The 18850-nt window shown below is 36.1% G+C and overlaps 1 protein-coding gene and 1 long non-coding RNA gene across 2 annotated transcripts; both read right to left on the bottom strand.

Annotated features, from left to right (window-relative positions):
* Positions 1–630: 630 nt before the first annotated feature.
* LOC110796079 (uncharacterized) lies at positions 631–10793 on the bottom strand. Its single transcript, XM_022001111.2, has 8 exons — positions 9434–10793; positions 9013–9323; positions 3741–4871; positions 3489–3650; positions 2741–3023; positions 2565–2635; positions 2331–2453; positions 631–1410 (listed from the first exon to the last, which is right to left on the bottom strand). The coding sequence occupies exons 1-8, from the start codon at positions 10377–10379 to the stop codon at positions 1057–1059; spliced, it is 3381 nt and encodes a 1126-aa protein (XP_021856803.2). The 5' UTR covers positions 10380–10793; the 3' UTR covers positions 631–1056.
* Positions 10794–13098: 2305 nt separating this feature from the next.
* LOC110806108 (uncharacterized) lies at positions 13099–14922 on the bottom strand. The gene is made up of 3 exons (XR_002538209.2): positions 14714–14922; positions 14430–14519; positions 13099–13348 (listed from the first exon to the last, which is right to left on the bottom strand). It is a non-coding gene; the product is annotated as an uncharacterized lncRNA (long non-coding RNA).
* Positions 14923–18850: the final 3928 nt, after the last annotated feature.

Raw genomic sequence — 18850 nt, 5'->3', positions numbered from 1 at the left:
TAAAACTAAAAAAGACCTTATAAAATATTAATATAGATTACGATTCCAGTCATATATACATATTTATCCATGAACACCAAATTCCATCTACGTTGCATTTTCCCACCGTTATCTTTGGAATGCTCAACGACCAACCACAACAAATTAACGAACTCTCAAGTTGACTTTTTGTATAGCGACTGTAACATAGTGACATGGTGTATACTTTATATCCATCTCTTATACATGAGCATAACAAAACAATAATAATACAAAAAAAAAATATTGTCTTCTGATGATTATCATATCATACACGTACTCTGATAAAAATTTGACCATAGATAATACATTAATCATAAAAGGCCGACTAGTATGTTATGTGTAGGATATGTGTAGGTTGTTTTGGAGCAGCCATAAAAGAGTACTACATACATGATACAAGAGCTTACTTGATCAAATTAATAACAATAATGTTTTCATTTTGTACCTAATATTTTTGACGAAATTTTAAAATGTATTTTTAAATTGTTTTCTTATTATTTATTACCTACTATCTTAATTATTCTTATTTCTAATTTAGTCTCTCAATTAATTATGTGTGAAGACTTTGGCTGATTTTTTATTTTTTTTGCTTTTTTATAATTGTCTGCATTTCCTTAAATAACTTTGCAGGAGAGGTGAGGATTGAGGTTTTAAAGCCCACACATCCCTCACCACTCCGCTTTAATAATATAGACGCGAAAATTGAATTTTACAGGACTTTACAATTTACAACAATGGTCAATTAACTAGTGTAATTTCTCAGCCTCATCTCTCAAATCCCCAACCCTCCAACAAAAGAGAAAAGAGGAATACTAGTTTTATTTACACAAACCCTTCTTTTTCTCTATAGTCAAAATGGAACCATTGCCTCATGTTGGAGAAGAAAGCAGACCCCCATTCCTCAGAACTTGAAGGCAACACTTTTAACACATAACAGGATAACAGCATCCATTCAGAGAAGATTTAGGTTCAACTTCTGAGAAATGACGAAAATAACCCTCTCATTGTTGACTATAGTCTTGACATGGTTCAGAGTTAGGAGCCAGCAACAATATCAGCTGAACTAGCAGAGGCTTCACTTTTACCACTTCCTTGACTGTCATCGTCACTAGAAACATTATTGTCTTCACTGGAATTAGACAATGTGGCGGCTGAGTCATCAGAAAGTAGTGCCCCCTTTTTCGTTCTTTTCTTATTAACCCCTCTTTCTCGCAAGGCTAATCTCCTACGCTTCCGAGCTTTTCTCCTTCCCTTTGGAAACTCCTCTTTATTTGAATCAAAGCTCTTGCTTTTATCATCCCTTTCCCTTACACTTCTGTCATCACCATCCTCTGATTCAGTATTAGGAGGCTCAACATCAACCTTCCGTTTCTTTCTACTAGCATTCGTCTGGAAAAAAGAACAAAACCTTTGACCATTAGATAAAGAAGCATCTTAAACCCACCTTCCACAGGCCAAAATATAAAACATATACTCCCTCCGTCCCTTAATACTCGCACCGCTTTCCTTTCCGGGCCGTCCCTTAATACTTGCACCGCTTCTATAAATGGAAATTTTTATCAATATTATATTATTTCTCACACTTACCTACCACCCCACCTACACCCCTACTTCTTACAAAAAAATCATTTAAAAATCCACACCCCTCACTCACTACTCCCCACCCCTTACACATTTTCCACTAACTATATTAAAAAATACCCCACTATCAACCAACACCCATTAAATTAATAAGTCAATTCAAATGTCTTAAACTCCGCACCGGTCAAACTGGTGCGAGTATTAAGGGACGGAGAGAGTACTCACTCTGTCCCTATTTGTTTGCCCCGTTTGTCATTTTAGTCCGTCCCTAAAAGATTGCCCCTTTACCATAAATGTTCATGGGACCACAACTTTACTCCCACATAAAATATATTTGGCCCACCACGTTTGTCTCTTCTAAATTTCACTCACCCAATTCTTAATAAAGCACATTTGCTTCAGGGGGCAAACAATAAGGGACAGAGGGAGTATCTATATTCAACACTTACACCATCACCACCTCCAGCATGTAGCCATTGGCTGGGAGTAGAGCAATCATAAAAATATACTTCGTACACGGGCATAAATCGGGTTTTCAACTGAAAAGTTTCCAAATTTTGGACATTGTATGAAAAATCCACGTCCGCTTAGTGCAATTGGTCACCAAATATAACAGTGGGCGTGGTGAACATGGAATTGATGCTTGGTTTAATTGGACATACTAATGATTGTGGAAGTCAGCACTGACCAAAAAAGAGTAGGGTAGATTTATTGGCATGGAAGCATACCTTTGGACCACGATCAACTAGCCGTGCCCATTCAGACCGGTTCCTCAAACAATCGAGTACAGCTTGAGAATGACTGGAGTAGGCATACCTCTCGCCATTGTGCTTTCTCAAGTTCTGCCAATGCTGTGAAGGTTAAACGGCAAAAAGACATCAAAACCATCTCCTTAGACACATTGAAAATGCAATAAAAATATTTAAGACAGTAAAGCATATGCAGACTGTGAAGGAGCTCACCGGCAGGACAGCGTTGCATAATTCTTCGTATGTCATACGCCTGCCCGCGCCCATAATTTCAGCAATCAATCCTACAAGTGTAAAAACAAAAGAATATCAATCAACTTGAGGCCCAATACATTATTATTTGGTATCAAAAGAAAGCAATAACCAATTAAACACACTAGGGAAGCAACCTGGTAGAGTTCGATGGATTAGAGGAAGTCCCTTATTAGTCCCTGCATCATCTTCAGGCTTATTAACTGGCGAATCACGGGTAGATGATGATTTTCGCTCGTTAGCATCAGTGGAGGATGGACCACTATTCGCTGCTGAGGTGGAGACGTCATCGACGCTTTTCCTAGCGGAATCAGATGTTTTTACTGAATCAGGAGAGGAAGGTTCCCTCTCTACCTTCCTAGCTTCAATATCTTGTTCACGGGAATTGCGAGATCCGTCTTTCTTCTTTCTTCTTGAAAACTAACACAACATTTTCCACATAATCAGATAATAAAATTGATGTCAGGAAAAAATAATCGAGATGGAAGCATTGTAAGCAAAGATGCTTAGAGCATGTTTGGTATGAATTCAGGAAACGAAATGGATTGGAAACATTTAAGAAAGAGAAACGGTAATGTTAAGTGTTACCATCATTTGTTGTTTGGTTTACTCAAGGAAAGCCATCTCTTGTATCAAATTAGTGATTGAGGAGGGTAACACTTTGTTACCTCAAGGTTAGCAATCAGAAATGGAATGTGTTATCCATCTCAATAGGTAATGGAATTAGTTAATTGATTCCATTTCCAACACTTGAAAAATGCTATACCAAACATGCTCTTAACATCAATATCAAGCTCTTGGAAGAAAATAAAGACAAAATAATGCTGATAATGGAAATTATTGTTATATTTAATTTCATTCCTAAAATAAAAGGAAGCATCTTACTGTTTGCTGATCTTTCCCTCCAGAACTAGTAGTATTACGCTTGATAAACATGCTCGTCGCAGAGGCAGAAGCTAATTGAGGTAAACTCCCGGCATGACGTACACGGGGTACTCGAGGAACTCTTGGGGAACTGTTAAGTTCCTGGTGTAATAGCAAAGCAAGCTGCAACACAAAACACAGCTAGTGAATAAAAAAAGAAACAATAAAATGAAGAAAGCTTTAATAAAAAGTTAACAATTATACTATTCTAACCTCTTCATCGCTCAATCCGGGAGGAGCACTTGGCGAAGGTGGCGGGTGCCCCAAGGACGATTGTGTTGACTTCGATGACGACTGTAAGTTCGGCTGAAGGACTTTTTCCCCTCTATGTTGTCCAGCAGAAGCAGCATTTTTACTTTGGCCAGTTAAAGCATGTTGAGTCTGCAGTGACCCAGCGGGCTCATCAATACCTGGAGAAAGCAAGGCACCCTCCACGGAAGACTTCTTTGAAAATGGATGCCTTGACGAATCCTTTCCAAGAGAAGTATGATTTTTTGGACTAGGACTTGTCACAGGCTTGCTTGGCTGTGATGCCTTCAACACAGCATTGGTAGAGGATTTTGAATGATCTTTTAGCATGTTTTTTGTTTTTTCATGTTTATCTTCATCTTTTACCTGACCAAGAGGTGAATTTTCCTTCTTAGTACCCATACTAAAATTTGAAAACACTCGTTTGCCAATGGAACTAGGATTCTGAGAATTTCCAGCCCTATTTTTATCAGAAAGACACGATCTGGAGATGACAATGGTTGAAGAGCTCGACGACTTTTTAACAGACACTGTTTTATGATGACTGGCTGGTGGAGGCAGGATTTCCCCACTCAATTTTGAAATCTCGCCTGCAACTCTTGTAACTTGTTTAGAGTCTGAAAAGGTTTTCTGCACCTCAACGGAATTTTCTGAACCCTCACACTTGAGTTTGTTATTACATTGATTTTCCATTAACTCTTCATTTTTCACGAGCTGACTACCGTTGACTGTTTCGAGACTCTTGTCATTATCTTGAACCTCATGTTCATGGAGATGGGGACTAGTTGCAGCACCCTCATTCAGTTTGGAGTCTTCACATTCACGGTCAGGAGAGAATACTTGCTCGGTACAGAGCAAGTCCACATCCATATCAGAAGGATGACTTCTCAAAACCCCATTATGATTATCAATATCTGATTCTGTTCTATCATCAGAATAACCAGAGATCAATGGCACGGCAGTCCCTGCATCCTTCGTGGTCCCAGAACTATTAAGCTCTAGACCAGCATTATCCACATCATCAGCGAGAGCCTTTGACTTTGATAATTCTGGAAATGCTCCTTGATTTTTATCAAAGACATCTAAAACGAGTCCCTAGCAGTTACAAAAGAAATAAGCAATTACTCATCAGATATAGAGTCGGGTTAGGCGATTAATCAACAAACATAACCCAGCAACAAGGTTTCTACAGAAAAACTTAATCGACTGAGGAACAAGTGAGAACCAAAGTTAGAAATGTAACTGGGACAACTTTTGATCTTCAAAATCCTGTTATTAAATGTATTGGAAGAAACCACCCTTCCAATTTCACATACAGAGCTAACATTGCATAACTAATAACAGTTTTATCAATATCAAGAGAGAGAGAGAGAATAGTAGGGTGCAACTACAAGCTTTTAAATTTTTGTTACCCCTCATCAACTGCTACCCTACTGAATCTACTGATCCTCTATTCTGCCAAGATTGCTGCCACTATTACCAAGGGATTGCAGAGCAACGATCTCATGCTGTGTTTTTTTCACCATTTCATCCTAAATTGTCTTAAACATAATAGATCTGCGAATTTTAGAATTGATGAGTTGAAATGTTTATTTTTCTAGCCTGTGAAGACACCAAAAAACTAACTTTCAGAATTGAGAGTTATCTTTAGGAGGAGAAATAGAGGAAAATAGGAGAGAGAAAAAAATGGTGTAGTGGCAAGGAGCACTAGCTAGAAAACATGTCAAGGGTTACATGGAGAGGAAACGGCTACCTATAGTGAGCTGGGAAGCTGAATAGGCATTACAGACAAGGGAGGCAGGCAATAGGAAATGCTTCATTTATTTGATTACTTAAAGCTTGAACTAACTCCGATATTCAACTTCCTTGCCCATTCAATCTTTACTTTGAGGTGTTTAGCTATGCTGCCCTTACAGTCATCGTAGAGTAGAACCTATGTTACTCGGACTCGGGTACCCATGTCGGACACGGGTATGTGTCCAAGTGTCTGACTCGGCTATTTTGTGGAAAAAATCATGATTTTGGTCCAAAATGAAGTGTCCAGTGTCCGTGCTCATGTTTGAGTGTCAAGGATCCGACGCGGGCACTTGAGGTGAAATGAAGAGTCCAAGTAACATAGGGTAGAACACTCATACTTTGGTAATAATTGCCAATAATCAACGTAATCTCTTTACATCATGTATAGATGAGGAAATTGGAAGAGAACATGTGGAGAGTGTGATTGCTAACCAAAAATAGGTACAAGGTGGGTGTGTATAAATGGTATAAAAAACTGTTGTTAGACATAACATTTATCTTAAAAGGTGCTTCTTTCTTCCAAATATCTTTACGTTCGAGTCTTTTTTGGTCTCTCTGATATTATTGTCCTTTTTTATTAGCATATATGTATTACACTTTAATCTAATCAAATTTCTCTACTTACTGATACAAACTTGGTTAAATACTTAAATCCCCCTCATTTATACACCTACTCCCTCCGTCGCAGAATACTCGCACCGCTTTCCTTATAAAGCCGTCCCGAAATACTTGCACCGTTTCTATAAATGGAATATTTTTTCTAATTTTATATTGTTTCTCTCACTTACCTAAGGTCTCCCTTGTATTCCTAACATTTAAAAAAACATTAAAAAAATCACCCCACCCCCACCACCCTCAAAAAGTTCACATTTCCCACTAACTATATTAAAAAATACTCAATTTCAACTACCACCTAATTAAATTGCCTTAAACTATATGCCGGTCAGTATTCCGGGACGGAGGGAGTATTAATTTAGTGTAAAATCCAGAGAGACACTTTAAGATGTACGCAATACTTGTACGTATTTGTTTAATTAACATAAAGGAAAAGGAATAACTATTTGGTATGTTACCCGAAAAATGCTGGCAGTATCCATGCTACTCCCTCCGTCCCATAATTATAGTCCCGTTTGACCAAAAACACAGGTTTTAAGAAAAATGGAATAATAATACATGGAAAACTGGAATAAAGTACAAATGATGATTGAGTTGTATGGAAAAGTGGAATAAAGTACATGTGAAGGAGAATATAGTACATAGGAAAGTGGAATATAGTACATAGGAAAGTGGAATATAGTACATGGGTGGGGTTTTCAATACATTTTTAATTAATATAGTACCTGAGAAAGTGGGGACCTTAGTAGCCAAAATTAGAAACAGGACTATAATTTTGGGGACGCCCGATTTAGAAAACAGGACTATAATTTTGGGACGGAGGGAGTAACACGAGAAAACGACACAGCCAAATATGGGTGTGCAATCCACATGAAACTAGGGATTTATACCTCACCCACAAGTCCCACAACAATCACACTGTAGTTTAATGAGTTTACCACATACCTGATGTAACGCTGCGACAGGTTCAAACTTCAAACCATCCAAACTAAATGGAAGTTGAGCAAACGTAATAGTTAAGTAGGAAGATACTGAGAAAGGAATGAAACATCAGTCCTAGCTTTGAGCTCTCAGTTTCATCATTCCAAACCATCCTCCATGGCTACTTGATACCTCTCACTGCTAGCTCAGCTCAATAAAATGTATCTCCTCTCCTTCCTCAATTCTTGGCTATAATGCTATGTATAAACAACTAAGATTGACAAAAACAATTTTTTGGATAAAGTAGTGGGCTAGTTGCACACTTGTGCTTAAACCTGTCAAAAATGGACCCGACCCGAAAACCGACCCGAACCCGACCCGAAAATACTGGGTCCTGAACAAGATTTTGTGACCCGTAACCCGATTTTATCCGAACCCGAGCAACCCGGAAAGTAATGGGTCAAAACCCGACCGAACCCGTTTTAGACCCGACCGATTGAAAATCATTGTATTTATAGTAATAAATGAGATTATGAGAAAATTTAAGCATAATAAACACGTTGTTTTTACTATTTTTGTGTGTAATATGATTTTAATTTGAATGATACGTCATTTTATGGTTGAGTTTGACTAAATATAAACTTGTGTAGGAAAATTTGTTAATTTAGGCCCATATTGTGTATTTTTAGCACCCAAATTAATGAAAATATAATGCGCGTTTTAAAATCTCTCAACCCGTTGGGTCGACCCGAACCCGAATGTTCTGGGTCTTGAACAAGCATTTGTAAACCCGAACCCGAAAGTGACCGACCCGATTCAACCCGAACCCGAAAATAATTTTTTACAACCCGACCCGACCGACCCGTTTGACAGGTCAGCTGTAGTAATTTCTTTAACTAGACTCGTTGCCCGGATGATGAATTGTCAGCATTTATTTATACATACAAAATGGTATAGGTCATAGATTAGACCTAGGGCCCAAGAATTTTGGAATATCAAACACGCTTATATTTTGGACTATCAAATCGTATCCATCTTTCAAGATCAAAGGAAATTCTAGCCTCTAGGAGTACCCATGGGTCATGACCAAACTTTGGGCATAGTCTCGAATCTCCATGTTATAAAATTTTGAGCAACTATGACTCTCGATGAATCTTATACACATCCGGAACCCGTATCAAACACCACAACATAACCCAAGTTACATATCTTGAGGGAGAAGAATTCAAATAGCTATTATTTGATACATAGCTTTAGGGATAAGAATTAATAGCAAAAGAGGGGAAGGTTTTTTTCAGATATCCATAAAGAACAACAAAGAGAACGGTAGCGATCATTCTATATAGTACTAAACAATCTCATACGAAAATCACTCTAGAGCCAAGGGAATCTTGATACAATGTGACATTTCATATGGTTAAACAAGTGAGGCATGACAAGAAAATTTAACAAACCAGAAGCTGGGCCAGCACATTTATTCATTTCAGTTACTGGTACAAAGGCTATCCTTTTCACGTTAGAAAAACTTGATTTCAGAAGAAATAAGTTAAGATAAATTAAGGGGTAAAAATTCCAATAAGTTCACAACCAGATAATTTTGAGGATCAGTTCCAGTAAGTTACTAGGGACAATAAGTTCAGATAGTTAAATTCGTAGCTACCATAAGTTATGAACCATATAAATCCAGGACAAGTGAACATCAGGAGAAAAGCACATGCCCAGACTCTTAAGGACAGACTAAAGATTGATATAATAGACATTAACAACGACATATATATACAGATAGCCTTCATATTTCGATGTCGAGAATATTAATCAACCTCAACAAAACAAAAAAAATCATGTTTAACAGGAAAATTCAGCATAAGTGCACAATGGGAAAAACTATAATCAGCAGACATACCTCTTTTTTTACAGGGCTCCTCGAGACACCGTCCTCCACAATTAGCAACGAAACTGCTTCAGTTTTAGAAGACTTCTGGGAGCTATCAGTAGCATCATGGCTAGGCTTTTCTGCTTTGACCCTCTTTTCACTTGAACAACCAAGTCCAGACACTTCTGTGCACCTAAGTACCAAATTTCCCTCATCAGTAGCTGTATTTCTCTTGGGTTTTTCTATGTTACTACCCTCAGCTAGGTGAGCATTTGGTTCTACCTTGTGGCCTTTGCTTTCACACACTTCAGCTTGCCTAGCACTACTTGAATGTATGACAACTAACATAAAATAAAAAAATAAAAAAACAATAGCAATATCAATGAACATGAAATTGAGAGCAAAAAATATAGGCATATTAATAAAACAGTATTAAGAGTTCCAGAAATACCTGATTTAAAACCATGACCTTTCTCCTTCTTCCCATCCTGTTCTTTAAGACTACCTTTAATTTTCTTCTTCCCACTGCGATCCTTAGATAACCCTAATTCTTCCCTACTCCTCTTACTACAATGAAGCACAATTGACCGACCCATACCCTTTTCTTTCTTCGACAAACCAGGTGAACTTAACTTCTTCGAACCCCCATTATCCCATTTCCTATCCTTGAAAGCTTTCCCATCAAAAGCACCACCTTTAGATTGACCACCCCTCATGTTAAGCATCACATTCTCTTTAGACAAAGAGAACAAAACCCCAGCCCCTTTATCAATTACATTTTCAGGGCTTTGGTCCGCCTTTGCCTCATCATCAACATCCTCCTCTGTCTCCCAACAGGGGAACTCCCTATACTTAAAATTGAACTTCTTAGGTACATAGCCAGAACACTTCCACAACTTCGACCCGAAAACGGTCGGTGACCCTTGAAAAAGAGTAGGAACATCACCCTCACCTGGAACACCTTGTACATGTACCCTTTCTTCCATGGGTCTGTTCACCCACAGCCGGTGTGGCGGCCGCCGAGGCGGAAGAGGAGGAGGTGGAGGATAATTGCTAAAAGTAAACGCATCGTTGCTATTATTCCTGATACTATGGTTATTGCCACTACTCATCTTGATTGTTTTGGTGGGCAGCTCAACAAGCAATTGAGCAACCTCCGTCTCTTCGCTATCATCGTTCCTGTTATCTTTACTCTTGCACTTGTCGCAAGCGAATGATTTCTCTCCTTTAACGAAACGAACGCAACGAGTGTGGACCCAGACGGCACACTCGTCGCAATTCACCATCTCCTCGCCGTCGTCGAAATTGACGCCGCAAATACAATCCACTGTCCATGAACCGTCTACCCAGTCATCCGGCGGGTCGGATGTCGGGTGGCGATTCGACCTGCTCTTCATAGCTTTCGACAAATTGTGGATTAATTTCTACGAATTCAAGATTTCCGGGAGTTTGAACTGAATTTAGTCGAGGAATAAAGGTGTAACCTCAATTCTGTGCAAAGAAAATCCAGTGTATTTCAGATCTAGGGTTTAAATGGAAAAACCCTAAATTCTTAAAATCGAGTGATGGTATTGAAGAATTGAACATTAGAGCTCGATTTCTGACGGGAAGAGGGAGTGTCGGATTGGGCGATTGTGGTTTAATTGTCGCTACTTGCAGTCGGAATTCGGCGGTTGCCGCCCCTTGCCGGTGATAGGTAGCTGAGAAAGAAGGTGGTTTTTTTATATTTTCTGGAGCAAAGGGATGAAGAATTTTGCAGGTGACTATCTGAGGTAAGAGAAAAGTGTGGGAGGGCGGGCGGAGTCGAATTGTACCGCTATCACTAGAGTAAATTGAGTTGGGGTTAGACCCGATCAAATGAGGGACGGGTCGGGTTCGGGCCGGGTAGATGTATAAAAATCAGCCCGTATGTCGGGCCGGGTTCATGCCAAGATTCGGCCCAAAAAATTGTCCAAATCCGCTATTTTGGACCTAAAATATCGAACTTTTCGAGCCTAAAAAGTGTAGTTTTATGTTGCCCATACTCGCTAAAAAAAATTAATTTACGGCCCAGGCTCGGGAAACGGGCCGGAAACTTCTGTCCAAACCCGCGTTAAATCGGGTTGGGTCGGGCTCATGTTGATCGGTTTAGTTGGTGTCAGGGGACAATGACCTGCTTAATTAAATGGGTAAATAAGATGCCATATGAGTAAATTAAGTTGGTGTTAACTAAATATAGTAGGTAGTTTCTTTTGCAGTTTTATGTTGAAATCAAATACGAAGTTGGACACGATTCAATCTTCCTAAGAAAAAACAACCAGTAACCTGATGTAGTTTGCAATAAACCTTTAGAATTAGACTAACTTTGTAATGTAAATATGATACTACGACATCACCGGACACAGAAAGAGTGTAGAGGGTTGGTGTAAAGGTATCAAAATGACAAGAAACATTTAATTAAATAGGGTTTGTAATTGTTGAAGTTTTCCAACTCGTTCTTATTTGACTTGAATACGAGCCAACACGATACATTTTTCATCTATGCAAACTAAATACAATTTCCGACTAATTCTTACGATTTAATATACTTCCATGTTTTTTTAATGCATCACTTGGACCGGTACACTTGTCAATGCATGACCGGCAAACATCTCTAATTTTCTATTTGTAAAAATTATAGGTTGAAATTTTGAAAATATGTATTATGACTATTGCAACAATATTTGACATAATAACATTTTAATTTCGCATACTGGTAAAAAAATATGTTCAAGTCAAATATAGTACGGAGTATATGAATATCGTAAACGTCAAAGTGATGCATTAAAAGGGAACAGAAGGAGTATAAATTTGACTTCAATTATTGTTGATAAGATGTCAATAAAAATCATAATTATGTTATCTTTTCGGCTAAAAAGATTATACATTCTATTGAGTATATGGAAACTCGTAATGCTCACATTTTTAGACAAACTCTTGTCTCTTACATGATATTTATCATTTAGGAAGTTTATGTAACTAATATGTGCGCGTAAATGTCTAGATTCCTTGGGTGCGAATATTCATAATAACTCTCCTACATAGCTAGTCTCCATGTACCAGTGTACCACCCCATCGAGTTGCATAGACCTATTCTGCCCCTAGTACTATAAAGCTTAACTTTGATTGGTTGGTTCATTTCAATAAGCCAAGTCTAGTTATTAGAGATCGCCTAGACAATAACGTTGTTAGTCGAACCTTCAATATTGAAATGCCTCTACTTGTTGGATCAATTACTTAACTTATAGTTTCTGTTAGCCGTTGAAAATAATATATTTCATGTTTACATTGAGGTGGTAATTAATTCATAGAGGTTGTGATATTTTGCAGGGACAAACTCTTGTGGGAGATTCAAGAGTTTGTGGATTATGTGACTTGTGTCAAGCAGATCTTTTTAATAGTTTTCTTCTCCTCACATTTAGCAGGAACTCAATCGCGATACGAATTATGTTGTTAATTTAGGTTATCACACCCATATCTACCAAGTTGTAAATCCGTACATAGATAGCAATTTTTTAAAAATATTTGAAATAAGTTAGGGTTTCAGTTGTGAGAGAAGATCAACAATCTTAAAGTATTTAGTTACATTTCCTTTTAATAAAAATGATAAAAAAATCATAAAAGTAATAAAAATTGGAAAAGTTGATGGGAATAAGTTAACCTTTGGACCGTCTATTAAAAACAAATCATGCTTTTTATTATATCTGAATAAGTCACTACTACAAAAAGGGGCATATAGTACTGTTGAAATACACTTTATAGGACGCCTTAGAGGCGTTCTCCAACTCAGCGCGCTATAAAATTTATAAAACGGGTAAAAGAAGCGTTTTATATACCTAATCATAAAGTACAGTGATAAGAGATAAGCGTCCTCTATTCCCTTCCTAAAATCAGAAAATGAAAAAAGAATATAGAACAGTTAACGTACATAACTGTCTCCTATACTCTATAATAAAGCGCACCTTCCATACATAACCGTCATCTATTTTTCTTGTTAAATATTGAGATACAGAACATCTTCCATACATAGGCGTACTATATACTTATTTATTTCAAAAAAAAAAAATTAAACAATTCTTAATATACGATTTCCAAAAACTTCTTGTATATATGTGTTAATATTACAATAAAGTTCAAATACACAAACATACATATTACGAAGTAACTCTAATTTACAACTGAAATTAAAAACAAAAAATGAATAAATTGATGTTCCCACTTCCCAAACTATAATTCTTTATAAGTTCTTCGCCTCTTCAAATATTTCCTAGCTCTTTCACTTGACTGCAACTGGAAAAAAAACGATGAACTATGAACTTTATCTCGCTGCTCTGCATTAGACTTAAACCTGAAATCACCAAAAGAGAATTAGAGGACTTTAAGATTAAGAACCAATAATTGAAGCATTTAAGTTTTTGGAAGAGAAAAATAAATTGGCTACCTAGTTGTTGACATACTCCAATTGTTGAGTTGGAATCATTAACTGTCTAAAAAGTGTTTATAATTTTACAATCACACCAGAATAACCGGGCAGGATTTTCATTAATGATAGATGCAATTATGCCGGCGTGTGGATCATAACCATCTGTGTCAAGTACAATAAACTCAGGCCCAAAGTCTACAAAAGACACTACCAAATAGGCCACATACTTGTGACTTGATGAAAGCAATAGCCAATAGCCAATAGGAGGCTTATGATTATGGCAATATTCATCATATTCAATTGCTTTGTCATTGAATATAAGCTCCTTCATTCATCTTCATACTTGTTATTTTTTTGTTCTACTACGAGAAGTTCCCACCGCCTTAGGCGAGTGGACTAATCTCCCGCGGGAGTTTGCATGGGTACCTCGATGGGCAACATCCCTCCCAGTTGAGATTTTTTCCATTCCCAAGGCTCGAACCCGAGACCTTGGTTAAGGAGCAAGAGGCCCTTAACCACTCATGCCAACCTCAATTGGTATCTTCATACTTGTTATTAGTTCCATAACAAACAAGAGATACCAAAATATTCCCATCTAATGTCCTGTTCTAATTTCTAATATCAGAGACTCAGAGTTATGTGCTAGTAATAATCAAGTTGATTTTGAGCTATTAGAAAATGTTCAAGGCAATTTGTGACAATTAAGCAGCATAGTCCCACACAAACGTTTGACATTTTCTTAATCTAGTTTTAAATGGACCAACCAATATGCAACATGACTTGATAAAATTAGTCAATGCCAATAAATATATACTCAGTAATAGATTCGAATCCTAGTATCCCCCCTTGTAAATATAATTGTCTTGTTTAAACCAGATATCTTCGTCATGCACTAAAGGTCAAAATAACATAATTAAAGTTGGGATTGGATAAGGATTGCGTTAAAATGCCAGCACCCATAACCAGCTATCTTCGTCATGCACTTTACTTGTAAAAATTATGTTACCTTAAACCTTAAAAACGGTGTTAGTTGGGGCAGCAACAAGACAGGAGTCGGAGATATGATGGTGGAGCGGCAATCATGACGGCGGCGAGTCTGACGATTAAAGAGAACATAAAAATAACCAAAATTCAATCAGATCTCCTGTAATTCAATTCGAAAATTAAAATTAAAGGCAAGACAAGAAAACCTATATTAATGATGAGAAATAGGAAAAGGGGTTGATCAAATAAACATTAAATCATATATTAAGCTTGTGAGGAATATACAGAAATCGAAAGAGTGCAAACCATTTCTCAATGATTTAATCTGCTGAGAAATGAGAATCATGTGTGAGGAGTATTGGCGTGGAAATCGAAATGGAACAATGACAATTTCTTAAACTAGTAATTTATGAAATGGGGAAAGAGAAACACATAGGTAAAACAGAGAGATAGACGGAGGAGTGGAGGAGTTGGCGGCTAATGCCTAATGGGGAAGGTGGGCTAGGGTATGAGTATATTAGTTTTAGTAATTAGTAATAACACTTTTATTTGAGTTTATTAATTATGGGCTTTAGGTTTGTCTTTTGCGGGAGATATTTCATTTTCTTAGAGTTAATTTGAGTTTTGTCTGCCGCCAATACTGATATAGTTATTTTGTATTTTTTTTATAGAAAATAGTATGCATTTATGTATAGATTTAATAATACTCCGTATTATTTTATTCTTTTACCAGGGTAAAAGAATATGAAACTGTTAAATAAGGTACCCGTTCTATATTCTTTCCCCCATAGAACTGTTATCAAAGAAAAATGTACTATATGATCATTGGAAACGCTTATCACACTTAACCGTACCTTATTCGGCGTTACTTATTCCTGTTTTTGTAGTAGTGAGTTAGCACCCATCAATTCCAAACAAAGTCAAGTTACTGATGACCGGGTCTACGGGTAAATGACCAACCTTCTTTCCTGTATTTTTGTAGATTTAAAAATAAATAAAAATAAGATGATTTGTTTTAGAAAATTAAGCTGATTTTCTCGAAAAAAAATATATCAAAATTTTCCTCGGCTAGCGTGTCTTGGTGTACGAGTCAAAATATAATCTCGAATAACGTGCTAAAGAGTTGCATAAAATCATGTCAAAATATGCTTTAAAAAACCCGCCATTTCTTTTCAAAAAAAAACAAGTGACAAGTATTATAACCTGCAACGAGGTCACAAGTTGGTTTGACTTGTATAAAATTGATGGGTGGTAAAGTTAGATTTATTCAAATTAAAATATAATCAAAATCATGACTTATTTTTAATAGACGGCCCAAATGTTGACTTATTTCCATCAAATTTTCCATAAATTTTTTAATATTTTTTAACTATAACTGAAACCATTATAAGAAGATCGTCGTTGTTCCAGGAAAAAAATGGATTTCCTACATGCATCTGAAATTGTGCTTATAATAATTTGCAAATTAACCAAAGGTGTTTGAATCTAAGAGAACAAAAATGAAGGTAATTAAATGACGCAAGTACTAAATGCATTACGTAATATCCTAAACATAGAATAAGTTAATGACGAAAAAATCCTTATTTATTCGTACCCATTATCTTCGGCCTTTGACCTCCTTCCCGTTCTTCTCGTCTGACTTTCTCCCCTCTCAACAAACACTCTCAATTTATTGATCAATTCATTTCTCCCTCCTTTCTAAGGTGAGATTTTTATGGTTTAATTGTTGAATAACCTTTCAAATTGCACATGTATAGGAATTCTGAATTTTGATAAAGAAAATGTTTTTTTGTTCTAATATGAGGAGTTCCCACCGCTATAGGCGAGCTGACTAATTTCATGCGTGAGTTTGCATGGGTACCTCGATGGGCAGCATTCCTCCCACTGAGGTTTTTTCTATACCCAAGCCTCGAACACGAGACTTTGGTTAAAGAGCAAGAAACCCTTAACCACTCACGTCAACCCCAATTGGTGAATTAGATGAGTTCGGTATGTTCCGAAAAGGGTTCCGGATAGTAAACCAGACGGTAGAATTAGGGTGTCGGATAGGTTATCCGGAGATTGAGCCAGGGTGCCGGAAAGGTTTTCCGGAGGTACATTCATAGTGCCAGAATGGTTTTTCGGAGGTACAGTCAGGGTGACGGATACAATTTCCGGAGGTAATGTACGAGTTTCAGATTTCTATTCTGGAAGTTATGTATGATTTGTTTCGTTTTAAATATGAGTCGGACAAAAATATTGCGCAAAACAAATCCAACTTGCAAATACTACGTACCAGAAAATAATTGTCGTTGCATAGTTCACCATTCTTGTCCATCGATTTGTAGCGTAAGGTGGAAGTTAAAGACATTTGAAATTGTAATTACAAGTCATGACTGATTACATAGTTTTGGATGGAAAAAGGAAAAAAAGCTATAGATTAAAATAAATATTTAAATACTCTTTCCGTTTTTTTTGTTCTTTACGTTTGGTATTATGCAAGTTTTTTAATGACTAATTAACTTGCATTGAGATCCCTATATTTTTCTTTATTTAAACAAGGAAATTTACGTTGATTTATATTGTTTTCACTGTTATCAATAATATGACATTGGAAAAATGAGAAAGATTTTAATGCCCCAATGGAAAAGTATGAGAGATTGAGTGCCCCAATAATCTTAATTGGTTAAAATAATCTTTCGACACACATTTTGATAGAACCAGATTCCGTGCACGCACGAATATTATAAAATTATAATTTGATCATTTTTTATAAAATATTTGACTAACAAAGAATTGTTCGAAAATACATTAATTAGTATGAACTACAAAAGATTTTGATATATTTTCAAAATATTAAGTTTTAGTCAAATATACTGAATCTTTTTCATAAAAAGTTATTGAAACAAATAAATGAATTAAAAAAAACTTTTGGCGGGTAATTTTTTCACCAAGAAGTGATCTATGTCATTCCTGATGTCTGTTTTGATATAATGTAATAGATTTGTGAATTGTGACAGACATTGATTTGAATAATGTGGTTGAAATTTATATATACGGGTAGCAGCATTTTCGAGTGAATTGTCAACGTTTTTATTTTTTTATTTTTTTATTTTTTATGTATATAATTTTTGTAAATTATTTTATTTAATAAGTAATTTCCATAACGTGCATCTTTGATTACTATTCTCCATTGTTGTTTCCTTTCTTTTGGCAATTCACAATTACACCTTTTATTTTTGACAACTCACAATTCTATCAAATCAATTGTAATTATGACCAATTCAAATGCAATTAGAATTGTCAACTTGTTATTTATGCAAGGTTGTTGAAATCTTAATTATGGTTATTACGGAGTAATACTTTTTATTTTGTATGTATATAATATTTATAAAATATTTTATTTAATAGGTAATTTTTATAACGTGCATCGTAGATTACGATTCTCCATATTCGTTTCCTTTTTTCTTGGAAGTTCATGATTCTATAATTTTTTTCCTTTTTTTATTGGCAGTTCACGATTCTATCTAATCACATTGTAATTATGACTAATGTAAGTGCCAGGGCCGGTCCTGGCTTTTTGGTGGCCTATGGGCGAAAAAAAATTGAGGCCCTTTTAACGGCACGTGGACAATTTTTTTTTATCATAAATGTGATGTACTTTATGATTGAAAAAATGTATGTAAATAATTGGCATTTACCTTCTTAAAACTTAATACTACTCTATTCTAATTAAACTAGCCAAGAAATATTACCTCTATTACAAAATATGAAGGCTTGAATATTTTCGAAATTGTGCCATTAAACATGAATTATATTCAAATATTTCAAACATTCAAGGAAACATAAGACAAATCTTACAACAACTTGACCTCTTCAAATCTCAAAATGGATGAAAGAAATGTTTTGAATAATTAAAGAAATAACGAAACTTAAAATTGAAAACGACGATGATGTAGTAACGAACCATTTAGCAAGTCGGTAATAATTTTTGAAGTACAATAAGCTAAATATCAATTATTTTTTCTAAACTCTAAAATAAAACAAGGAGTGTGATTAGATTAACAAAAGAAAAAAAAAATATTATGATTATAAACATTGTATATGGCTCTACTTTATGGTGTTCATTTGGACTCAAATTGGATAATAGAATATGATTTCATTGTTAGCAAATGAGAAATAACAAAAATGAAAAAAAAAAAAGAGAAAAAAGAAGAGAAAAAAACCAAGCAAAATTAAGGCTAGTAGGAGTCGAACTCAGGTGAGTTTATCAAAATCATACACATACAAACGACTAGGCTACAATGCCTAATATAAACAAATTTGCATGAAATTTTATAGAACCATACTTTGATTAGTTTAAGTGATATTGGGCCTTTTCCCTGGGGCCTAGGGCGACGGCCCCTTATGCCCTGCCCCAGGGCCGGCCCTGGTAAGTGCAATAAGATTTTTCAACCGTAGATT

Source organism: Spinacia oleracea, chromosome 6 (assembly GCF_020520425.1).
Source record: "Spinacia oleracea cultivar Varoflay chromosome 6, BTI_SOV_V1, whole genome shotgun sequence".
In the NCBI taxonomy this organism is placed as follows: domain Eukaryota; kingdom Viridiplantae; phylum Streptophyta; class Magnoliopsida; order Caryophyllales; family Amaranthaceae; genus Spinacia; species Spinacia oleracea.
Note: the sequence above shows the minus strand (reverse complement) of the source record. Positions and strands in the feature narration are given on the sequence as shown.